We start from the raw sequence: 26,642 nt of genomic DNA on the forward strand, positions 1-26,642 counted from the left end.
GGAGGTATAGATATGATCTGCACATGAACTTCACAACATAAATACATGGGTCATACGTAAGAAGTATTCCATGTATTTCACTTCTGCTTTGCTTTATAACCCTCTCGTTAGCAAAAACTATTACAAGCTAAGGTGTTTTAAAACAGTGACGAAAGCCGATAAAAAGGAGTTGGTGAAACTGTGTCTTCTCTAAAATTGTCATTATTGTGATTTGCTTCATTGCTAGCTATTCTAGTCACACGTGCTATCAGCCAAGTGCCCCGTATTTTAACCTTGAAAGAGCACAGTAACTTAGAAAAAAAACTCGTTGAAAATCTAAATATTTGTGAAGAATCAGTGACTGCAACCATGTTTACAGCGAAGCACCACACTTCGTTATGAAGTGTACAGTACCTGTACAGCATAATGGATTAACATACTACCGGACAATGTAACCCTTCAGAAAGTATGTTTTTCAGGAAGCTCTAGAGAAATAACCATACGATGTTGATTCATATTATATATACACATATCTTTTATGAAATGTGTATATTTATACATAGATGTGTATACTCACAGTCTGTATCTACCTATCTACATAGGTATTCATTCAGCTTGCTTTGACATAATTTAAGACAGCAGGCACTTACCTCAACATTTGTAACCACCATTTCTCTAATAACATATGCAATTGTACAATCTTCAGAGTGGCATCTGACACGAAAGCTGCCATATTCCATTACATCTGGTGGATCAGGCCAATACTGATGACATTTTGTCTGTGGAGACAGAAGGAAAATGAAGTACACATCAAGACTTTAAACAAGTACTTTTGTTTCTACCCTTCTCACCTATGCTATGTTTCGGAGAATTCAAGGAGCAACTATTCTCGTTTGTTGGTGAGGTGTTTACATCCAAATTGGAACCTAACTTAACAGAATGGGCTAAACTCTCTATAAACTTGCGGTGTTGGACATTTATAATTTTAAAAAAATCAAATAAACATGATGTAAGATAAGAGCTTTCTGTCTAGTACTGAACTGCCATCTCTGAAAACAATTTCTAAAAGCATAAGTTAGGAGGAGAAACATGTTTGTTCCATCTTAAGAAGGAAAGCATGTGTGTGTGTTTGTGTGTGTGTTGGGGGGCAGGGATTTATTACTATCTTCAGCTACCAAATAGCAGGTTATGGTGAAGACAGACAGACATCTCCCAGAAGAGTGTAATGCAAGGTCAATAGACGACTGAATGATGGTGCAAAAAGGAAAATTCTGATTAGATGTTGGCAAAAAAAAATATGGTGAGAATGGTCAAGCACAGAAACAAGCTCCTCTAGGAGGCTGTGGAATCTGCATCCTCTGGAATAATCAAAATTTAAGTAACGTGACCCTGTGCGACCTACATGGATTTCAGAGTTGCCTCTTTTAAGCAGATAGGTAGAACAATATCTGCAGAGGTACCTTCAGAACTGAATTCAGTTTAAGGGCATAAAAAATGCAGTATTTATTGTTTAATGCCTAACAAAAGTCACCAACATTATGTTGATGTGAGAAGAAAAAAGAATGTTTTAGAAAACCCTGCAAAATAGTTTTTATTAAGTCAGTGAAATTTGCTTTTCAAATATGAGTTGGGCCTCAAACATTTGAGATTTTATATAAACATTTGAGATTTCATATAAACAATGATATTTCCCCCAAATGATAAACAATGCACCGTTACATATAATGCTCAGATTTAAATATACATGAAAATTGAGATATTCCCTGAAAACAAAACCAGTGTCCAGGATCAGAATCATTAACACAATTAACTTTAGTTGGTGCTCTTGTGCATGCACGTAATTACAGGGAAGTCTTCCAACTCCAAGATGCATTGAGAAAGTAAATGTACTGGTAAATGGAATAGGTATACCAGCTAGTGCAGATAGAAGAGAGAGCGTGGCAGTCTAAAGTTCTGGGATTCACTGGTGATTTAGGAATTTTATTTCAGTGTTCTATCATAAAAAGGCTTTAACACCCCCTTTTAATTAGCTGTAAAGTCCTGGTCACAAGGGTAGCAGAGAAAACAATTAATACATTTCAGAGGTGTCCCCCCCCTTTTCAAGGGGATGGCAAGTTTTCTTTTGCATGAGAAAGACAAGATAAAAGTTGAAGGGAAGGTTTTATCTATAAATCTCATAAGGTGCTATATATTTCCTTTACATTCATCTTCAGATGACACCTGCTTGGGCATTCATCAAATTCCACTTCATTTACATGAACATCCTCGAAAATTGGCCTCGAAAAATGCAATCTTGACCCTCTAGTGTCATTAAAAAAGTGCCACTGCCTAGCTAACTAGCTTAGTCCACCACTTCAATCACATATTCTCTCCTTAGGCATACCTCTTCTTATCTTCTCTACCTCTTCTCTTCTGCTACTAGTGATACTACACTATCATCATTTTCCATTGTTCTCTGTCATTCAGAATCAAAACCTTGACAGCATCTAAGACCCTAAGACTACTGCCAGTCATGCTGTCAAACTACCATCATTTGTTCTTTCCAAAGTTAGAGGTACAGACTTAGCTCCTCTTTCCCCGACCCAAATTTTCCATAGATGATTGTTAAGGTAAGAAGATTCAGCTTCTATAGGATGTCAGTATGAGCAGTCAGGGCAGTCTAGCTCTTCTCTCACTTTTTTTAGGATTTACACTTCAAAACTGATAAGCTTTCTGGCATATACTGCTTACTGCTCTGTTCAAATGGTTTGATTTGAAAAGCAGGGCAAAGTTCGATGAGCACATTTCTCACTTACATTCCATCACAAACACTGAATGAGCATCAGAGCTCTGTATTGCAGAACAGTGCAGTTGAAGACTTGATCAGACTGGTATAAAGTTTTACAAAGTGGTCATAGGATTTCAGTTACAGAGAGATAAATGCTACCAAAAAAATGCTGAGATAAATGCTGACAAAAAAAAAAAAAAAAAAAAAAAGTGCAAGAAAAAAAAAAGAGAATATGCTAGTCCAGGTTTTCACTCAGCACAACACACCAGAATATCCCTGAAAGAAATAAACTGCTTAAAGCACTCTGTAAAATAAGATATTCCTGCTCTGTGTTGAATGTTTTTCCAGCCAGCTGCATTGAACTTCACTGAGCAGAAATATACAGATCATGTACAAGCAGGTGGGAATGCTGTGGATCTAGTTTCCAGTTCAGTTAAAGCTGTGGCTTTCTATTTTTCAGGTCTGTACAGAGAATATATTGCTTTTGAATTGTGTAAAGTAACCTGATTAAGATTCCCTGGAAGATACTGAGTAGCTTTAAAATCATATTCAGCTTCATCATAGTGGTTTATAACTGGTAAAGTCTGCCTCAAGCACATTAGAAGCTAGGCAGCATAGGGCAAACATGGTCTGTGAGAATTAGGAGCTGCATGCAGTTACACGCACTCCGATCTATAACAAGTCAGCCACAACCAAACACGCTTGTTAATTCAGTTTTACCAGTGGAAATGGTTTGGACACTACATGAAAGGTCAAAAACCTGTACTTGTTTTCATCAAAGGGAAAGGGAGAAGGAAGTCTGGGACATACGGTTAGAGAAAGAGGAAGAGCTGAGCTGAACTCACTGAAACACAGCACTGACAATTTTCTTGTCTACACAAAAGGTCATGAAGCGCTAAGTCCAGCTCTTCTGGATGGTTTTACTACAGAATAAACTAAGAATTGAAAATGCGTATGAAGCAGGTGTTAAAAGTAGACATCTTCAGGAAACATCTCATCATAAAGACAAAACAACCACTTGCAAGTCTTCCAGGTTTGAAGTGACTCAAAGAAGAAAATGAAAGTATTTATTTCCCCAAAGCACAGTCTACAACTATATGCCTACTTCCACAACTTAAAGATCTATCTGTAAAGATACGTTTTGAAACTTTAAAAGCTACTATACAAAAATGAAGTACAAGACCAAGCTGTAAGTCACTTAGTGAAGAAAATCGTAAGAGACCTTGCTTTTCATGTGAATGTAAGTAAAGTCTCAGGATGGATATACAATCAATAGAGAGTGTATGCCACTGCAAATGACATGAAAAAATTGTGAGGATCCAGCTGAGGGCCACCTAGATCAGGAAAGGATTGGGTAACTTGACATATGAAGAAAGGTTGAAGAAACTGGGCTTGTTCAGTCTAGAGAAAAAGATCCAGGGGGATTTAAGCAGGCATCCAATATCTAAAAGGCAGTTATACAAAAGGGTGTGCTGTCTTCACAAGGATGTCTTCACTAGGTCTTCGCTATTAAGAACAATTAACCTCAGAATATGTGAGACAACAATTAAACATTGGCACTTCTTAGGTTCAAACAAGAGATGGAATATCCTTTCCTGGGACTGTGTAAGACTTGCCTCAGCAGAGCCCTAAATAACTTAATCTAATGCCTTTCTTTCAACAAAAGGACATGACAGACTTTTCGATGACCACGATCATCTACACTAACTGCATTACCAAATCAGTGATGATCAATGCTCACCAAGGCCACTGTTCAAAAATCTATACAGATTTCAGTATATACCAGTGGGACCCAGTTAAACTTTCAATAAGGCAGCTTAACCTTAAAGCAACATCACGCTGTAATGCATAAATGGTTTATTACAAATATTAATTAAAATGTTATATTATAAATATGAGAAACATTAAATAGTAATTAGATGAACTACTAGTGTTGTAAGAACACTGTTTCTATAGTTAACAGTAGGTAGGAAATAGCAGCAGAGCCCAGCTACTCTGTGCTAGCAAGAAAAAGCAAGCACACAAGTGCACACCAGTCTGTTCCCCCTCCACCTCCAATACTGCAGTCTCATGGCTAAAGGCAAGAGCAAGGCATGCTCTGTTTCTGGGGGTCCTAAGAGATAACTCAGCCTGCGCAGGAAGAGCAAGCAGGAAAAAGACTAACAGCACTCTGTCACTCCTTAACATGCACTCCTCTTGAAGTACAGCACGCCTGGTACTTATCCAGCTGCGTCCTTAAGAACGGTTTCCTGTCCCCTACCCCTGAAAGAAAGTGGTGAAGGAAATGAAACAACCCTAGGTAAAGACAACTTCCTCAGCTCAGGTTAATACCTCTTTCATGCCACTACGAGCTATGCACAACTTTAGTTTTTGACAGCAATTCACTGAATGGGAAGAAAAAGTCTTCATTTTTCCATTTGACAACATTTTGTGTTTTAATGTGAAAATATTTTTAATGCACAATGATGTTTATAAACACTTGTAGCAAGAATACTTTACAGAAAGTTATTGTATGGACAATAATATGAAGTAACTGGGTCACATAATGAAAGCTGCCCTTCACATTTTTCTAGGGAAAACTGAGCTAAGAAACTAGAAGAACTGATGAATAACTTCAGTTCATCTGAGTGTAATTTGTGGAAGATAAGCAACATGAGCTTTTTTTTTAAATGTCAGACATAAGACTGAAGACAGATCTCTTAAAGGACTAACTGTGTCAAAATGCTAGAGTTAGAAACATAGGCCCAGAAACACTTACTGATGCAGGAAAGTGTAATTTGCCCTCTGCCTCACACTCAGTTCATATGCTCCAATAATGACTTAACCTTTAAGCCTACCACTGTGTTAAGTGTGTTATTTATTTATTTTTTTAACTACTATAGCTGAGGCTGAAAATTTTGAAATGTTACAATTTGTTCATTCTGTCTTTTTAGGTCTCAGTTTTCAATGACTTACAAAAAAAAATATTCAAATTTTAACTGTTGTGCCCATATCTTTTACTGTAGTAGTCTCCTTTCAGTGTAAGTCAAAATACAGTGCAGTCATTTCTACAAAAAAAAAGGGGGGGGGGAACTTTACTGGATTTTTTTTTTTTTTTTTATCACATGCTATAAATCTTAACACTGTTGAAAATAGATATATACATCTAGAATACAAGATCTCTGGGGCTTGAAAAGAGGCATGGCATTTGCCAATAGGGATATTCTGGCAAAGTTGTACATCTTTTTCTGTCTCTAAAATTCACCCACAAACTGTGGTCACATCTGAATGTAAACAAAACTCAGAAAGTGCATGGTACATAAATGCAAAGGCAGGATGGTTAGAAGTTAGCTGCAAATTGCCTTTAAAGTTCCGACTCACTGAGAAAAGTACAGACAAATATTGGCCTGTGCTTCTTAAGAAAAGGAAGCTATTTTGATTGCAATACAGAGGAAAGATAAAAGAGCGTTTTTATACCAGATGATGTTCAATAACGTCTGTCTTTATGAATCACAGAATCATTAAGGTTGGAAAAGACCTCCAAGATCATCTGGTCCAGCCATCATCCTACCACCAATGTCACCCACTAAAGCATGTCCCTAAGCGCCAGGTCTGACCCTTCCTTGAACACCCCCAGGGATGGTGATTCCACCACTTCCCTGGGCAACCTTTTCCACTGCCTGAATGTTCTTTCTGAGAAGAAATTTATCCTTATTTCCGACCTGAAATGAATATCTGCGTGGTCTGACCACAGTTAAAATTTATTCTTTTCAGCTTTTACACTTCTTGCATACACTTTGATGAGGAATTACATTGTTGTTTAAGTGTTCCTTCTCAATCATGATGATATTTAGGACCTCAAATATTTGGTCTCTTGCATTCCAAAAACATTAGTTTTTGACTGGGATGCCAGGTAAATTTGATAGCATAGAATAGGTGCAGGAAATAAAGACAAACTAAGGAATAGATTCAGGAAATGAAGATAAACTAAAGATACCTTTACTAAGGTAAAGGTATTCAGTTTTTAGCTTCTGAAACTTCAAAAACAATTCATTTCTTTAATCACCTAAAACCTTCATCTTTAAAACTAAAAAGGACACCTTAACTCAAACTACAACAAAACGCAACAGATATTGCTTTAATTTTCACTGATTATCCTGAATTATGCTATTATTATTATACTACTATCCTGAAACTAACGGAACACTAGAATTTAAGCAAAATTAGAAGAATTAGTGCAATTCTAGGAAAGAACCTTTGACTTAAGTAAAAGCAAGCAGGTTATATTCTGACCACTAACATGCTTAATTTAGTAAGTAGTGAAATGGCAGATTCTGGTTTGAAGCCCAACTGGAAGTTTTCCTCAATGTGCTCAGAACTTGCAGACGGGCTGAACCACTGGGTCATTGCAACATGGAGCTCGGTTCTTATGGGAAAGGACAGCATGCAATAGCTAGCTGATCAACACAGTCAGACTCAGTGCAGCAATTTCTATTTATCTGAAAACTGGTTTGTTTTCAAAGAAATGTAACAGGAAAAAAAAAAAAAAAGAAATCTCTTCCTCTAAGTAATTCAGAAAGTCTGGCCTTGACTGAAATGATTTAACAGAATAAGATGGCCTATTTTAGGGTTATTTAATCATAACAATGGGAGAAATAGTTTAAAGGCATAGTATATTTCTTCAGCATACAAAGAACCTGAATATACTTACCCGTCCTCGTTCTGTAAGAGTTGTTAACATAATAATCAATGACAGCTTGTGATCCCAGACAACTTGCCAGAAGTGTGCACATGTGTGAGGAAGAGGTCCTTGTGTAGCAATGTACCTGTTCACAATGCCCACAGAAGGAATTTCCATCTATAAGGAGAAAGAAACGCCCTATGTAAAATTTGTTCTCACTACTCAATTAGTGCCTTTTTTTTTTTTTTTTTTTTTAATATCCAGCATTTCATTCAAACAGAGGAAGTTTTGAGGAAAGATTAAGAATACGAGCTGAGCAAGAAGACCATCAAGATCACAATTTGTTATGTGATAATCTTCAAACACTTAATTTAAACAAATTCTATACTATAGATACTACATCCCTTCAACTGAAATATGAAGAGCTAATTAATACTGAAAATGTATTTCAAAACTTGAAACTGCAAAGCTTTCAAAGTTTTCTTTAATATTTAGTAAGGAGTAACAGCAAGGTATACCAAAGGTACACTAGCAAAAGCTATATAATAGGTGATACTGGATACAGTAAGTTAATAGTTTATTCTTTTGCAAATGTATCTGATACACAAACATTCCCCCCCGCCCCTTTTCCTTGTCCCCCATCTTAAACTCGTGATTTAAGCAATGAGAGTTCTGGTTTCTCTTCTGGACCCTTTATAGTATAGCTGATAGGCTGTAAGCGGTTCTATAGGAAAAAGGCTTAAGTTATAGGAGACAACCTCAGAATTTACAAAATAGAGAAAAATGATTTACTGAAAGAGCTGAATCAAAATTACAGATTTCATCTACATTTTGAAAAAGATTGGTCCTAATACCTAAATTAGCTAACAAGCTAATTTGGAAAGGTTTATTTTAAAATATACAGTCAAAGGCTACGAGAAAAACAACAGGTTTGAAAATGTGATTGACAGACAAGAACTGTTCAAACAATTCCAAGTTTTCTGAGGTATTTATTGAGAAATTAAAGTTGACAAAATACCTAATTTAAGCAATGCTAAACTATTTTTAATCTCCAAGACTCTAATCAGACAGGAAAACACTTTCAGTAACTAACAAAAACCTACAAGAGTTAACTGCTCTGCTTCATCAATTTAATGCATCATTATTCACAGCCACAAGACAAAATCCTAAAGACAATTTTCATTAAAAATGTTATTAAAAAATAAAGCTTAGTCTGGAATGCTGCCCGTTTTCTCGGGTCTACATAAGGAGCTAAATATTAAACCCACAAAATTATGTCATGCAGTATACGAAAGTTATGGTGGATTGCATGTGTATCAGAGTGACCACCTGTTTCACAAGAGACATCTCCTCTTTTACATTATGAATCTACACATCTTTTACATTTATGAATCCCCAAAATGTAAAATTAATAACCCTTATTCCTTAAAAAAGGCTTAAAAATTCCTTTAAAAATTTAGTCTGCTATTGTAATACAGAAAGTGAGCAAATGTAGGTCTCTGTATGACTTACATTCACATAATTCGCATTAATGTAATCTTCATCTCCCTGCAGTATTATCCTTGTGGCATCATCTGCACACAAAAAAATAAAATAAAGAAGAAATTAAATTAGAAATTAGGGGTCATGCTTCCCTTTTATTAAGTCAAAAAATGAGGAATTGCAGACATAAACAGCAGGTTACAAAACAAAACAGATCTTTTTGAAAATAAAATGAAGATTTATATAACTTGGATAATATAATTAAATCTTTACAAATAAATTAACTACAACAGTCTTATAAACTATCATTTAGAGTACAAAAATATGCAAAAAGTCTGTACTTAATACTCACAAGGTAGAACATCTTTGTATCGATTCTTGTCCATATTCTGAGGTACCTTTGCACACGTAACAGCCAACCCTGGTTTCTTTCTATAAAGTTGCTGCAAGGCAGAATTTAAAAATAGGTGAGTTTTTGAGGGATACAACTGTGCAAAATTTCTGAGTTTTGTTTATATACATGTATCTTTTTATGTGAAAATAATTTCTATTATTCCTAGTCCATCATCATCTCTGGAAGAATTTCTAGGAAAAAAGAGAAAATATGCAAATCACTGATATACACAGACTGTTTTCTTGCAAAGTCTTTGTCTTATAAGATGTACCACACAATTGTGGGAGGGCTAGAAGTAAAACTGAAAATGAGCGTGAAAGAACTGAGCAATAAAAAACATCAGAAGAAAAAAAATACAGACTGATATTTCTTGGAATCAACTGTAATACAAAAATTCAAACATCTTCTGGATGAAAACTACTACATTCAACCCTGCAAATATTAGAAAAAGCAAATCTTTATCACAGTCTCTTAAGATGTGACTCCCTTTCTTTTGGGCCAAGCTCTACCTCTCAAATTTTATCTGAAGTGAATGTGGGCAAATATGCATATAACCAAAAATAAATTTTAAGATCAAAATGCGTGGAGAACATGGTTTAAGGCAATAAAGAGTACAGGAGGAAAAACACAACAACAACAAATCAAGAAATGCAATTATACAATTACAATTTTGCTGTATTAAATATACATGAAAGCAACTTACAAATGTAAGTAACCCGGCTGTGCCAGTGTTTTAAGTACTTCACGAGACATTTATCAAAGACGTAATTACATCTTTCTTGTTTAAGGGTTTAGAATATGGTTTCACACATAAAATTAGGTGAAACCAATAGGATGCTAAAATCCCCTACTTTAAGAGAAGGGGAATAACATAAAAAAATATTCTATTAAAAGACTTCCTGAATCCTAGGTCTTAGTACCACATTTTTCAACTGCACAGCATGAATGAGGAAGGAGGCCATGTGGGGAGAGAACTTGATAATCTATGTAGTAAACAGCTTTCATTAGTTAAAGTAAGTTCCATTTTACCTGAGTCAAGTTTTCTACTTTTTGTGGAAAACAAGGAAGAATAATTTAATGTTAAGTAACAGTTCTGGAGTTTTGTTCTTGTTGCCTGACAAGAAAGTCATATAGCATTGATAGACTTGTTAAATTCTGCATAACTGGACATAAATTATAATTATAGGAATGTTCTGGAAAAATTTTATATGTGATAATGTACTAATTCTTCTCTACTTTACTAACATGAATGGAGATTGCAAGAATTACCAAAGCTGGTGAGAGATGTTACAATTGTCTCTGCTTCTGAAGGTCACCAAACAATGAATTGAAAGAAAAAAAGATTGCTAAGCTATCGCTAAAGTAAGTTTATTACATTACAAAAGGGTTCTGTGTTTTTTTGTTACATCAAGAATATCCTTTTATAAATGCTATCAGGAAAAAAAAAAAAACAGTCATAAAGAATCAAACATTCTATAAAGTTTATTAAAGAAACATTGTCAAAGTTGTTGACTAAATTTATGCACAATAAGCATATTTAAAGGGTAGCTGATATCTTTTGAGTTACTGTTTCAGTAACTAACAAACTTGTTACTACAGCATTTCAGCTACTGCTGTGGATTTTGGAAAGGCAATAGAAACCATGGAGTCCAGAATTTCTTTTTTAAAAAAAGGGGGGGTGAAGGAATCTTAACTCTCAGAAATTTTGGAAACAAAGCAGTCCTCATAAAAGGAGTGGTTATATAATAAATAACACCACAACTCTTCAACAATCACCATTAAATCTCATGGCATTCATAACAATAATGAAGGAAAAACATCAAAAATGAGGAAAGAAGGCATTGCTGTTCTACAAGTTTCCAGAGTCAGAAAGGATTATGCCAGATTTCAACTATGTGAAATTAATAGGTAACAACAAGAAGGGTTTCTCCAAAGTTACAATAAATGTTTGGATCTCCAATAGCTAAATGAACACAAGCACGCTCACATTCTAATTTGTTTCCATTAGAGACGGACCTGAATTATCTTTTCTCATTTTTTACACTAACACTGAAGAACCATTTTAATAAACTACAAGAACATTTTATTAGTCAGTTTTCTAGGATATTCTCTGCTGACATGTTGAAGAACATAACAAACATTAAGGAATTAATCTGTACAGCAGTTCATCCAAGTCTTATGCTACATACAGGGGAACCTCACCCCCAAAGTAATTTGCTCACGAAGTAACCATCAATGTTTTAGATTGCTAGGGAAAAATATCACAGACTGCATATTAAAAATGTCAAATAGAAATTAACATTGCAAAACTTTTGCATCAGCCTCTCAGAGAAGAAAAGCAGGAACAGTCAAGTTGCTGCTGTTACTTCATGAAAGGCAGCTAAACACGAGAATGTGAAAAATCAAGATAGGGTATAAAAGAGGTTTCAGAAACTTCACTGAGCAGCATGGGAAAAGAAACAAAGTACAAGACTATCCTCTGTCAACTCCCTGCTATTCTACTCAATAAAAAAAAAAAAAACAAAAAAAACAACATTTAGTGAGCTTTGGGTACATGAGCTAGAAACATGTTAATTAAAACATTTTTCTCAGTAGACAATGTTTTATGCAAGACTGATAACTCATTCTCCTTTTTCTCCTGCAGGGGAGGGTGAAACTGATGGGCACAACTCATATTCACATTCTCTTGAGATAAGACTGAAAGGGAGCAATAAGTTTTGTAATTAATTAAGCCCTGACTTTACTTGATGGTCACAGCCATTGGTCTGCATTAATAGCATTTGAGAATTGAGCATTACCTACCTCAAACTGAATAAGTACTGTCCCACTTTCCAGTCCTTTCCTTAGCTGTTCCATAGACTCCTCCAGAGTATCAGCATATTCAGAACAAATAGGAAGAAGAGAATCTGGGAGATTTTGGGAATCAACTTCATCTTCTGATTTAGGCTCCACAAACTGTTTAACTACTGAAAGATGCATTGAAAATTAAAATCCGTTACATAGAGCACTAATGTGCTTGCAACACATACTAAGATTTACCAGCTTGTGAGAACAACAAGATTTGCAAAGTTAAGGTCTCAAGAAAGCAAGTAATAGCAACAGACTTTCATTTCTTTATATACCAGATTACTGAAGAAAAGGGAAAGAGTAAAAGATCCTCACCATCTCCAGGAAAAAGAAAGAGCTAACTAAGCTAAGGAGCTTAAGGAGCTAACTATGATGGCAAACCACTACTTCCAAATGAATTTTATTTAAAAAAATAAAAATAAAAAATTTTTTTTTGCTGCCATCTAGTTTTGCAGATGGAACTGCTGGACACGCTTCGAGCCCACAACATTAACCATTGTGAAAACTAAATGAGTTTTGCCTAAAGTAATTTAGAAATTAATTAATGGAATATCTCAAAAAGCTTGAACATCCCACAGTAAAATGAACACAAACATACACTGTACTCCTTTTCCACTAGAGGAGCACCTGAATTCTGTTCTCTAATCTCTTATACTAACACTGAGGGATCTGATTTAATAAATTGCCAGTTTTCTATGATACTCCTTGCTAACATATTGAAGAATACAAAAAATGTTAATGAAAAACTACACAACACTTCTGTTGCTCTATGAAAGCTATTGCATCACTGAATGTGTCCATCTGTGGTTATTCTCTGCAATGCTCAGAATGGCCCATACCTGCCGAACTAAAGAAAATGGGGAGATGTTCGGACTCATGCCTATACAAATGAGTGGCATGGAACCACAGGTTATCTTTAGCTAAGAAGAGACTTATCTGCAGGTAGGAAGGGGACTAGAAAAAGGATAAGGAAAGACTAAATATTGCATAGAGCCAGTGGAGAGGTCTGCAATAACGAGCAGGAATATGTTCAGGTAGACCAAAACACATAGACATCTGTCTTCCCAGAAACATACAAAGTTTTTAATAAAGTAAATGCTACAGAGGCGTATAACATTTATGCGGTTTTATTGCCTCCTGTTTCCCAGCAAAGCATAATCCCTTCAGATTTTTAAGCCAGAATGTAATCAGAAGCTCTTTGCAAGCCTTTGTATTAAGGTCTCATCATAACTCCTAAAGAAAGTAAATAATAGACCAGAAGTTTCACTTCATCTGAAAGCTCCTGGGATCTGCATGTATTTAGACAGGAGCAAGCAAAATGGAATAGGATTGGTCGTCTGTGTTTTACATATAAAGGCCTATGACCCTACATATTTCAGAGACTGTCTTGTTTGCCAACAGCAATTTAATGAGTAGGCTGCATGGGTCAAGCTCATTATTATCATAAAACATCTACTGTAAGAATTTTAAAAAGCTCATTTGACTTGTTTTGTAGCATAATTGTGCTGGGCAACAGCAGCTCATGGGTATTTGCAAACATGCAATTAAAGATTTGTGAAATTATGCTATATTTACAAAATGAACTTTTGAAAGGAACCATTTGTTGTTTTGTAGATTTTTAGAGCTAAAAACATAAGAAGAAATTCTAACTTGACAGATTCTTTGTTGCATTGGAAAGAGCCTCCAGTTAAAACTATTTATGCTACTCATTTAAATGCAGGGAGAACTTTCTACCCCGGACATATTCCAAGTGAACCAAAAATGCATGTATTTAAAGAGAGGAAGGTATAATACCAAGCATAAGAGCAACAATCTCAAAAATTTTAAAATTAAAAGTGAATAAAATAAGTGAAAAAAGTGAATAAAATAAGCCCAGTTACCTTTCCGCCTGACCAAAAGTGCAAGCTCTCTCGTGTGAGATTCTCTGCTGGCTTTTATGAACATGACCACCTGGTCATGTGTGTGCTCTGAGATATCTCGGCCATTAATTAATACTATTTGATCACCTTCATTCAGTTTTGGAATGCATTTATCAGCCTGTTTCAAGACCAAAGAAACATATTAATGTCATTGCATGTAGCCATGTTAGCAGGAACAAATCAGAATATGAAGTTCATCATATAAGCAAATTCATCAGAGTCCTCCTGACAAAGTTTCATCTTCTGTTACAGAAATTCAATCAAAGAAATCAGATCTAAAGCTTTTCAATGAAGATGAGAAACAGTTCAACCACCATACTAATAGCTAACAAAAAAAAGAATTTTTATTTATCAGATAGTCAGTAGCAAATTGCCCTTAAAGATACAAATTTCAAACACTAAACATCAAGAAATGAATTACTGGAAAAAGCACTCTAAGCATACAAGATGACAGACTTATTAAGTGAACATCCTTCACTTTTTATGCCGTGAATACTGAAAAGCCCAAATATGACTGAGGTTATTAAACTGAGGATAATTTAAGTAACATGGCGTTCCCTGGACATGCGTTTTATTCTTACAATTTTAAGAAGTTTATACACATTTTGTATTTTTGTAATTTATCATTCTTAACTGGTAGATATCAAATGATATCCCCATTTCATTTGCTTAGAGTTTTAATAAGATGATGTAGGTGAGTATTTGATTTATGATGCTCAAGTACTTTGCATTTGCAACGCATTTCAGTGCTACTTACCTGTGCTGCACAGAACACTAGGACATAGTTCTCCCCCTTACAACTGAAAACTTGCATTATTGCTTGTCTTGGATACAGCAATTTAGTTTATCTTCTGTACTCTAGGATTTGTTTGGCTTTTTTTCCTGCCACACTTGTTAGCACACTTGTTTGCGTTCAGTACAAATTAGTTCAAGCCATGGCCAGAATGACGATGATATTGGCTCCAATGATGAATTGGTGTGAAGGCTGCACCCAGAGAGTCTTGGTCAATGGCTCTATATCTGGGTGGAGGCCGGTGACAAGTGGTGTCCCTCAGGGGGTCTGTCCTGGGACTGGTACTGTTTAATATCTATCAATGACATATGGCATCGAGTGCACCCTCAGCCAGGTTGCAGGTGACACCAAGCTGAGTGGTGTGGTTGATACAGCAGAAGGAAGGGATGCCATACAAAAGGACCTGGACAAGCTTGAAAAGTGGGCCCATGTGAACCTAATGAGGTTCAACAAGGCCAAGAACAAGGTGCTGCACCTGGGTCAGGGCAATCCCAGACATGAGTCTGAGTACAGACTGGGAGAAGAACTCATCGAGAGCAGCCCTGTAGAGAAGGACTTGTGGGTCCTGGTGGACAAAAAGCTTGACATGAGGCAGCAGTGAGTGCTTGCAGCCCAGAAGGCCAACTGTGTCCTGGGCTGCATCAACAGAAGGGTGGCCAGCAGGTGGAAGGAGGGGACTGTGCCCCTCTGCTCTGCCCTTGTGAGGCCCCACCTGGAGTGCTGTGTCCAGCTCTGGGACCCCCTGCACAAGAAGGGTGTGGGGCTGTTGGAGTGGGTCCAGAGGAGGGCCACGAAGATTATCAGAGGGCTGGAGCACATCTCCTGTGAAGAAAGGCTGAGAGAGCTGGGGATGTTCAGCCTCAAGAAGAAAAGGCTCTGGGGTGACCTCATTACAGTTTTTCAATACTTAAAGGGGGCTTATAAAAAAGATGGAGAGAGACTTTTTGCTTGGGCAGACAATAACAGGACAAGGTGGAATGGTTTTAAACTAAGAAGAGGGGAGATTTAGATTAGATGTTAGGAGGAAATTCTTCACTCAGAGGCTTGTGAGGCACTGGACCAGGCTGCTGAGAGAAACCGTGGATGCCCCATTCCTGAAGGCGTTCATGCCCAGACTGGATGAGGCCCTGGGCAAACTCATCTGCTGGGTGGAGTCCCTGCCCATGGCAGGGGTGTTGGAAATAGATGGTCTTTAAGGTCCCTTCCAACCCCAACTGTTCTATGATATACAAAGATGATTAAAGGACCAGAGCATGAGGAAAGGCTGAGAGAGCTGGGATTGTTTAGTCTAGAGATGAGAAGGCTCAGTGGGGAATCTTATTAATGCATATAAATACCTGAAGAGAGGGTGCAAAGTGGATGGAGCCAGGCCCTTTTCAGCGGTGCCCAGAGCCAGGACGAGAGGCAGTGGGCACAAACTAAAACACAGACTTTTCTATCTGAACATCAGGAAACATTTTTTTTTTCATCCCTCCTGTGAGGGTGACTGAACACTGGAGCAGGCTGCCCAGACACTGAGGCATCTCCCACCTTGGAGATATTCAAAACAACCTTTGACAAGAGCATCAACTTAACGTAACAATTCTATTTTCATTGCTATCTTGATTTTTAGTTTAGGAAGTACCCAGCTATACAAGAGTCATATACTTAAATACTCCATTTGAATCTTTTATAAATGAGACCTAACTCCATCACAGTCTGTTAATCTGTATTCGTAGTTGTTCACTCTATTTCCTTCATGCTAATACAGGTTCCCTGAACTTTATTCATCCAATGTTATTAGTCCTATCAAGACACAAAATGTGAACAGGATGTTCTAATTAGCCCTTTTCTCTTGATCCTGGTTATGCCTTGCAAGACGCATGAATAGCTCTCCTGAACTAAGTTTATCAGTGATGTACTACATTACCAAGTAAAAAACAGAAGATGACAGAAAGGAGAAGTGATGATGATAGAACCAACAGTAAGAAAAACACAGAATTAGAAAAAAAAAAAAAAAAAAAGGTGATATGGAGATGAAAGTAAATTGGGAACCATTTGTGTCAGAAAACAAAGGGAAGAAAATTTAAAACGTGTGTAAGTGGAAAAAACAGATAAGGGATAAGAGAAAGAACACAGAGAAAACAAAGATGTATGCAAGAGAAAAAAAGAATCCAATCAGAAAAGCTGCGTAAAAATATATTTAAAAAAAATAAGATTGTTTTCCCCAAACTTTTTCTAAAGAAAAAAGGATATGGAAGATTGTCAATGATGAATGAAAAAGAGAGGAAGAATGGGAATTATAATCAGCCATGGTGTCCTTCAACACTGAGTTAACCAGGTATTCAGTTACCCAAAAGAGTCACTGCCATACGTTGTACAATTTATGAAAGCAAGACTGAACAAAGCGACAATGAACAATTGATTTAATTGCTCTAAATGCTGTTAGTAATATTTGAAAAGATAAATGATATAAAGATCATATCAGTCATACAGACCATATCTCGTCAGTCTAGGAGTGTCAAGAAGTCAACAAAAACACAGAAGGAATGGTTTCTGAGTTCCTACATTTTCCATAATTTAGAATTCTTTCCTGGTTGCTGGCTATTATTCTTTATTACAAGAGAAGATGAATATCTGTGCTCAAAGAAGCTATATTAATCATGTGACACGTTAATGCCTCAACTCTCTTGCTTGAATCATCTGACTGTATAAAATATATCTCAAAGGGGAATTAATTCTTTCCATGTAAGCATAATTTGTAGATTTTTCAGATACAGAGCTTTTTCAGATAATTAATTATGTCAAAGGCTTCCTGTCCTATTGACACACCCAATGTTTCATTTTATGCTAATCACTTTGTTATTGTTCCAAGAAGCATGCATACTATTTTTCAGTCAGAAGTTTTATTAAGTACAACCATAACTACTTCTTTATCACCTTTGGACATTAATACTGTTTGTGGGAGGAAAAAAAAAAAAAAACAGTATAGAAATTTTATTAAAAAAAATACCAGTTGCAAGAAGTTGTTTTTCTTTAGATTTATGCTCTCCTGCAACTCATTTTGCTATTCTGTCCTCAATTTTTTCCAGCACTCTAGATTACTGCTGTAGTAGAAGGAAATTTAAAAAACAAACACTTAAGACTTTAGGATGCCAAAATGAAAATACTGCCTTATTTTGTGAGTTCAGTTTCTTGTCTTACACACACACACAAAAAAAGACAAATCTTTTTGAAGGAAAATTGGAAAAGTAACCTACAAACCTGATAAATAATCTTAGCAAATAATATTATTAAATGGTGTCCCTGAGGACAATTTGCTTGGTAATGAGTGAATCCAGAGCAAGCTGAAACAGCAGCAAATACAAGGAAGGAATGACATCACTGATGTTCTATGGAGCTAAAATAAAGCAAAAAAGCATTCCATACAACTACTTAAACTTTCAAATATCAGTTACATTTTATTAAATAGTCAAGAGAAGGTGAAAATTAGTTTATGGAAAAGTATATAATCAACATTAATACTGTTATGCTCTATATTTTTTCCTCTTCCTGTAACACGGTGTGATTTATATAACAGTTCTTTTGAACATGTACTGTGTTGTATAACAGTGTTCAGTTTATCCCGACCCTTGATAACTTGTTGACTTGTTGCTTTATTAGGCTAGAGAGCTAATTGGTCACTTCTATCTATTTTTTTAGCCTACAATTACTAATTGGAGATACTTAAACTAAGCTTTTAAGTTAGAATTACAGCCCTTTTCCAATCAACAAAGAGAAAGACAGATTGATACTTCCATACTTCCCAGAAGACAGTCTGATCTGCCAAAGGATAACCACTGCCTCTGGAGAAGCATCTTTACTTCACTAATTGTGGAATGAGCCTGCTTGTCTTACATTCACTTCAACATCTCAAATAACCCTTACGAAGTTGCTACGTTGAACATGGACCCTTAAGGCTTGTTTCATTTTTCCTTTGTGGATTCAATTTATAATGATAATTTCCTATTACTCTTCTATTCAAATATTGTAGTTCATAACAGAATGCTGTGTACTGCGTTAAGTCAAGTCACAAATCTTAAATGGGACAGAATACAAGTTTTCAAACAATTTCTTTTAGCTAGATTTACATCCTGACATTCAGATATCTGCCCTGTGTCTGCTTATCACATTATAAGAGTCTCTAATATGTAGAGCACAACAGACTTGTAAGATTAAGTTGGGACTCTCCTATCAAGTTAGCACTGAGATTGTTTTATGAGAGTTGGGAAATATACTTTGGAAGAATGTGAGTGAAATAAAAATATAAGATGCATATCATCACAAATTTATGAACCACTTACTTAGCAAAAAGTTACCAAAGTGTTATATCACTATTATTATTTTACAGTTCAACATAAGAACTCAACGGCTGTACTGATTCTGATGAATGTTCCACCTAGTCCAGAAACATTTCCATAAGCAAATATCCATGGCAAAACAAGATGAGTGCAAACAAAGAATCATAGAACCATTCAGGCTGGAAAAGACCTCCAAGATCATCTGGTCCAACCATCACCCTATTACCAATGTCACCCAGTAAACCATGTCCCTAAGCACCAAGTCCAACCTTTCCTAGAACACCCCCAGGGACTGGGGCACCACCACCTCCCTGGGCAACACATTCCAATGCCTGAATACATTCTGCTCCCCACTCCTGAACCCCTGGCCCTGCCCCGAGTATTCCCCCATCCTATCAGTGTTTTTAGCTCTAAGGATTTCTTCAGTTGCTGAATAGTCAGACCACAAGAAGCTGTCAACAGGTTGTTCTCTCAAGCATTTATCCTCTCCTAACCACCCTACGAGATTATTTTAACTACAGCACCCTTTGTCAAGGAGTTTTGTAGATGTCTTGGGCATGAAGAACTACTACTATTAATTATTTTTCAACCTGACTTTCACAAACTTAATTTTATAATCCCTACTTCTTTTAATGGAATCCCCTGCTACCTGTTTCACAGTGCTCCAAAACCTTGCAGATCTTGGCTGTATCTCTCTGAAATAGTTTCTTTTTTTCTTGGCTGCTGAGGCCCAGACTACTCACTTCTGTTCTGCATCTTCAACCACCCTTTTAGCCCCTCTTCAAACATTTTCCATTTCCCAGAGCCGTTTCAAGATGTATTTTTGAGATGATGGGGGAAACAAACATGCTTTCAACAATTCCCAATCTTTTCATCCATGTCTCAAGAAAACACTGGTCAAATCAATTACTAAAGAAACAAGCTCATCTATTATTTGATACTGGTTGTGTGTTTCCAAATTCCTACAAGTAAAGACTAGACACTGGTGGAAGAAGTAATAAATGAGAACTTAAAAATGGTAAGAATTTACTTACAGGTGATCCTGGAGTTATTCTTGATACCACTAATGGCATTTTTTGATCTACACCACCCTAGAGGTCAAGTAAATAATGACTGTAAATATGTCATTATAAAAAACATAAGCATTTTAAACAAGCAATCGCCTATTTTAATTTTATTTTTATAAAGTTAGTGTTCTATCACTGTAAGACATAGATTGAATTTTCATGAGTGAATGTCAGGAGAGGTGTGTGTTTCTTCCAGTTAACTAAAACCGGTGTCTTTGCCTGCCCGTACATTTTAACGGGCGATAAACAGATCAAATGCACCATTACTCAAATCCTACTCTTCAAGCTAGCCTAATTCAATGTTTGAACTCACTAGGTGGACAGCATCCTTAAATATTGTGATGAACTTGCAAGAGATCAGGTAGCAAACTTCCAGACAGCTATACTCCCTTATTCCCTTTACATGAAGCTCTGCCACTGCTTCACCAATAAATGCTTAAAGCAAAATGATCAAACTCAGCCTTGATTTTGATATTATGGCTAGTTCACACTATCTTTTTAGATAGAATTTCAGTGAGGGGATTTCAAAAATTTACAGGGAAATCAATACTTACTTCCGTTTTCTTCCAAAATTTTCATCTCTCCAGTGTGATTTTTATGGGTATATTCAATAAGATAGCACAATCTATTTAACTTGTTTTATAATACAGAAGCAGATTTTTTTTCCAGAAATTAATGCCTTAAATTAAATTTTGGAGTCCACATTTATGCAGCAAAATAGGCAGTTTGCTTTGAAAATGTGACATGCCCATAGTATATGCAACTAAAGAATACAGAACTAATAAAGTAACAGTTATGAAAAAAAGCCTTTATCATTTAAGAATTAGGCTGCCATTTCTAAAAATTTTTGAGTCCGTAAGAATATACAGTTTTCTCTCCAAAGCATCACATTAAAAATGATGAATAGTCATAATGCTAAAACATCTACATAAATCCTTTAAAAATAACCAAAAGATTGCTGTTTTACCTTTAGATTAAATCCAAACTTCCCATCTTCATCTGGTGTGATTCGCACCAAAAGTAAATCTCCCTCAATTAGTTCATTCTGTAATACAGAGAAAAATCGACATCAAACTTTTCTAATTTTTAAAACACGAAGCAGCAAGTTAGAATATAGCATACCCAAATGTAGACACGCTGAACAAGTATACTCTATGTAAATCCATGTTTTAAAAAGGAAGAAGGTTAAAAAATATGTTCACAGTTGTAACCTTTAACTGTAAAAATAGCAGCATGTATAATGGTGAATATGTTCTATGCTTTTTCTGCGCTAACACTGTTATTCTCATCTTAGTTTTTCCAATTGATACCTATTAACATTTTCAACGTGTTATTCTTGCTAAAGGTGACTGAAGGAATAAAAAAAAAAAAAGATAGGTACTCTTGAAGCACTTTTACTCTAAGCATTATGAAGCATTCATTTTCATCAACTTTTCTCCTCTAAAAGGGTGCATGACGTCTTCTGCAGGAGATCCACAAGCCAGAATGATTAAAACTTAGATGCAGCTACTGGACAGGCAGGTTAGAAAGTTGTTAAGCACACCTCTGGAAAAGGCTGGAGAGAAGGAGAGGAATGATCTGCTATCAGAAAGCTAGCATGGAACACCTGGTGAAAGTGTGTTTTTTTAGCCATCCCAGAGAGGAGATGCCTGGGATAAAGCAGAGTTGTGGCTCCTGTTGAGACATACAGCCACTTGAGTTATGCAAGCATTCCCGTTCCATTAAGAGATTCCCTACAAATGCTGCTAGAAACCTGGATACTATGGGAAAACAATGTAGCTGGTAGACTTGCCTCTCATATTTTATATACAGTCTTAGATAAGTTTGAATAAGACATTAAGATGTATTCCTATTACTGCATAAAACATGCTCATCCCAGGATATAATCACATTTTTTGTAGATTCTAAATCTACAGTTCAAAGCTACAGTTATTACCAGTTTTGACTTTAAAAGAATGCAAGTGAACCTACCTTATCACAGTAGTACTGACCGGAATCTTCTGTTGAGCTACTTTTTGTAATGTTGTCATATGTTTCTAAGAAGTGTTTATCCACCCCTTCCAATGGGTAAGAGCCAGAAATGTTACCAACTCCATTGGGAGACTGAGCCAAGGTTTTAGGTGAGGTATGGGTCAGAGAATTCCGAGTTGGACTATTTCCCAACACATTCCTTCATAGAAAGATAAATAAATATTAGGAAGGTATTGTTATCCAGATTTTTATGTTAAACAGTGTAAAACATGCAAACGTACTGCTCGGTTCCAAGAGCAAGCCAATTTCATACTTGGATTTTAACACTTCTTGCCATTCAAAGTAAAAAGTTATTTGATCTGTGGATGCCCAGAAGAAGGGACAAAGCAAAACTGAGTAGCATAAACATTTTTAGCAAATTACTTGGAGGTTAGCAGTGAAAGGCACTGCTGAAGTGGTACAGGAAATCACAGTAACATGGAGGAAATGAGAGTTGAGCCCCAGGGGAAAGGCACTCCAGTCCTACCCATGAAAACTGTATACTGTGATTCCACTCATTTTTGCAAAGTGCTCTTTTTCATTCTACTCACATGAGTGCCAGCTCAACCTTATCTCTCTGCGAGAAGGTGGTTTGCAGAAAAGCCATGGTAAATTGTCAGAGAAATAGGAAATGAAGTGACAATGACAGGTCTAATAACAGTACTATATTCTGTCATTGAGGTAATTATAGCCATGAAGACCCAGAATTAAATGGAAGTATAGACCTGAACTAATGGGTCAAGAACTTTAAAATTCAAGGATGAAAAAAAAGAAAACAGTAAGTAAATGAATACATCAGATCTTAAAATTGGACAAGCTGCCTGGTAGTGCCTCATGACCTTTCAAATGTTCACTCAGCTGCAGTTATTTCTTCTGAAGGGGAAAAAATACAGACCTCTAATATAACTAATATTGTTCTTCAATTAGATCAAACTCACAGACACCATACATACTAAAAGATCCATCCTCATGAAAACTACACAACACTTTGTGAAAATTTATGTCTTGGGAAAGTTCAGGGCAGCTTGGACACTGTGTCCTATCATTAACAGATAGTGCTGTGTATGGCACAAACTGAGGTGTGCCACACTGCAGACCGACCTTGCACTTGCATCATAGATGCTCAGTGGCAGGACAGTTTGCAGGAATACTCTGCACTGCTATTGACAACCCAACACTGAAATGAAGTACATTTGATCCTTGGAAGCACATGTGCTGTTAGATTTTACAGGGTGTATGCGATTCATAATCTACTTCACCATTCCTAAAAAGCAACATCAAATTCTGACAGAGAAAAAGAACCAGAAGTAAACCCTGGCATTAGAATTTGTGAATTCAAACATCTGTCTCTCCTCTGGTGCAATTCTATTCATATATGTGGGCTTTTCTGAACCATTCACAGGGGCCACTGCTAGCTGTCAATGAAGTAAAACTACACTATAGAGGGATGTAATGTTGGCTTTTAAAGTAGAGGACTTGCAAACATTAATAATGCAAATATTTCTCATTTTGTAGAAATCTGACTACAACTTACAAACATGTTGAAAGATGACGTCAGGCAAACTTATTTTTGCCTGAGTATTTCTGATACTCAGTTTTATTACATGTTCTTGGCAATGTGGCTTAAATGGTTTGCACAACATTTGCAGGATTTTCAGTTATCACAGGAAATATTTTTCAGGAGATGTGATTCACTTGGCTCTTTCAATAATTTGAAAATACTTTAGCAAACAATAACTACACTTAAAAAAATAAAATAATTATACTATTATGATATATGTTTTTTTAATCTGGTAGCTTCCAAGAGGTTTTCATGATTTCCGTAAGGTCATTGTTAAGCAAGCAGGAACACTGCATATGTAAACAGATCATAATACATTTTTCAGAACATAAGTTATTAAGAAAAAAATCACTTGCAACTTGAAAGCATATCTCTTAATGATTTTCCAGCGTAGAAAAAAATAACACCAGAAGAACATGACAAATTACTTCAGTTAATGCTTCCTGGCACTATATAAAGTCACCAGATAAAATTACCAGAAGATTTTAGCATCAGTAAACTTTTACAAAAGGTTATATTGAACAGTTTAAAATAGTTATTATTTTGTTAACATCACTTAGGGTCATGGTAGGAACTGAAACCTCCCACATCCTGATCCAAAATCTTATTTTTTAAAAAAAGCTTTATATTACTCATTGGTTTACAGTTATTTCTGTCTTCTAACTATAAAAATAAGTACTTGGAAAAAATAATCTATGCATTTTGTTACAAAGCTTAAAGCTAAGGAATCTGTAATAGAAAGTTTAAAGAAAACTCACTTGGGTGATTCTTGTTCCGACGACCTGTTAAAAACCAGTAAATAAACATGAGTTAAATCTTCAGGAAAACAGGAACTAAACTCTAATTAAAGAAAATGCCTGTGTGAAAGCCAAAAGGTGTGTTCACAGAAAATTAAAGAATACTTAATCCTGTGCAGGAGGTCTGAATCAGGCAATTATGGCATTTATGAAACACTCAACAGAAAAATCACCAGGCAGTTCTAACTACTCACTTCCACTTCTGGCACAAGCCCAATGACAAAGACAACACAACTGCTACTGAAGCATCAACTACACTGGAGCTTACAGAGGCAATTATTGAACAGGACAGGCTACATCATTTGAGAAAGTTTTAGCTGTGGATCACACTGACTAAAGATGTCACTGATTACATTTCTTTACAGGTAGGTAAGGAGAAGTTAGCATAGGCTGCTTCAGAAGCATCACTTAGTTTAAGAGGAGAACAGATGCTGACAGGGAATTTTAACACAAAGTATAACTAAAGTAGCTACACGGGCCAGGACAATCCAGCACAGAAATGAAAGGCAGTTAATTAGGGTTCTTTACTGAGCAGCTTGGCTGCCTATAACAGATTCCTCAAGCATTATCAAATTAACATCCACACACAGCATCTGATGTGGATAAAGTCTTCTCTTTGCTCGCATCTAGGAGTGAAGGAATCTAGGTAACTGTAAAACTTGCTGTGCTAGAAAAAACAATTCGCTTAAACTGGGGAGGGAAAAAAAAATGCCAGAAAGCCAGTATATTGTGCTGGATTGGTTATATAACCTGGTATTCTGTTTTTTCAGAAGTGGCTAACTGATGCTTAGGAAAAGCATTGGAAAATTGGGTAAACATTTAGTGATGCTTTTTAATAAGTCTCTCATGACCACCACCACTTAGCAGTTCGGGGACTTCTGAAGTTGAAGTTGGGGTTTATTCAACCATACTTAAATGAAAAACTGAAACAGAGTATAGAGGCTGGAAACAGAAGCAATTAATCATATCAGGGAGCAGTTCTAGTTTTCTTGTATTCTCTAAAACATGAAGAAGAGACAAGTTAAGGAAAGTTAGAGGCTTCTCTACTCAGACTGTCTGTCCAATCCCTTTACAAACCAGTTACTCCTCTCCCACATCTGCCTCCATCACCTTGTCATAAACACCTCAGGAAACAGAAAGACTTTGTTGGTCAGAAGAAGTCCTGATACTCATGTGCACTGATGGGACAGCAGCCCCTTTCACACATCTTATTGGTGAAAGTCATACATGAATATACCACTGCCTTTCATGAAAAGCAAAGCAATGACTTGCCTCAAGTTTGCATTTCTTCACCAGTTTCTCCTGAATTTAGTAACCTAGCTACATACATCATGACATTTTTTTTTTTTTTTTAATAATATGTTCTGTCAAACTCGTTGTTCTCTTACTCAGTTCAGTTAACCAGCAAACATACAGGTTTCTTTACGAAAAGAATGGGACTTAAGTACTGTTGACTACTGTTTTTCCTTTAAACATTTCATCACAATAATTACTCAGCAGTGAAGACATAAATTAGCTGTCAGAGTGCAAAATGAGATCATGTTACTGTTCATCTGTTTTATTAGATAGTTTTTGTTTTTTTTTTTTAGTGTGGCAAACATATTCAAAAAGTTAGTAGCTACACTTGGAGAAAAAGTTTTTATCACAGAGTCATTCAGGTTGGAAAAGACGTCCAAGATCATCTGGTCCAACCATCCCCCTACCACTGATGTTACCCACTAAACCATGTCCCTAAGCACCAAATCCAACCTTTAAGGTCTCTCCACAACACTGAAAATAAAGTAATTAGAGCTGGTATGCGTAAACTTGTTACGTATAGTAGAAGTTTCTTCATCAGGAGAATCTTTGCTCTAAGCCTTAAGATCTGACAACAGGAGCATCTTTAGCCATCTGGCTTTTTGGCCTCTTACCATATCTGTGTGGTTTAAAAACAGCAGATCTCCTTCCAAGCAAGGAATTTTTGGTCAATCCCTTCCCATTTTGGAAGCCCTATGACAGCTCTCAAGTGCCAGGCCTGCCTTCCTCATGTACAGCAACATGTTTCACT

The 26,642-nt window shown here is 36.3% G+C and overlaps 1 protein-coding gene across 5 annotated transcripts in view; it reads right to left on the reverse strand.

Annotated features, from left to right (window-relative positions):
* PTPN3 (protein tyrosine phosphatase non-receptor type 3) overlaps window positions 1-26,642 on the reverse strand; it is a 123,110-nt gene that overhangs the window by 13,139 nt on the left and 83,329 nt on the right. For all 5 annotated transcript variants that reach the window (XM_035317782.1, XM_035317783.1, XM_035317784.1 and 2 more), the window contains 10 exons: window positions 24,557-24,580; window positions 22,199-22,397; window positions 21,195-21,272; window positions 20,195-20,251; window positions 14,010-14,166; window positions 12,085-12,248; window positions 9,241-9,331; window positions 8,919-8,980; window positions 7,437-7,583; window positions 630-758 (listed from right to left, as the gene is read on the reverse strand). In XM_035317782.1, the coding sequence (XP_035173673.1) occupies window positions 630-758; window positions 7,437-7,583; window positions 8,919-8,980; window positions 9,241-9,331; window positions 12,085-12,248; window positions 14,010-14,166; window positions 20,195-20,251; window positions 21,195-21,272; window positions 22,199-22,397; window positions 24,557-24,580 (1,108 nt within the window). The remainder of the gene's footprint in view (window positions 1-629; window positions 759-7,436; window positions 7,584-8,918; window positions 8,981-9,240; window positions 9,332-12,084; window positions 12,249-14,009; window positions 14,167-20,194; window positions 20,252-21,194; window positions 21,273-22,198; window positions 22,398-24,556; window positions 24,581-26,642) is intronic.

Source organism: Oxyura jamaicensis, chromosome 2 (genome assembly GCF_011077185.1).
Source record: "Oxyura jamaicensis isolate SHBP4307 breed ruddy duck chromosome 2, BPBGC_Ojam_1.0, whole genome shotgun sequence".
In the NCBI taxonomy this organism is placed as follows: domain Eukaryota; kingdom Metazoa; phylum Chordata; class Aves; order Anseriformes; family Anatidae; genus Oxyura; species Oxyura jamaicensis.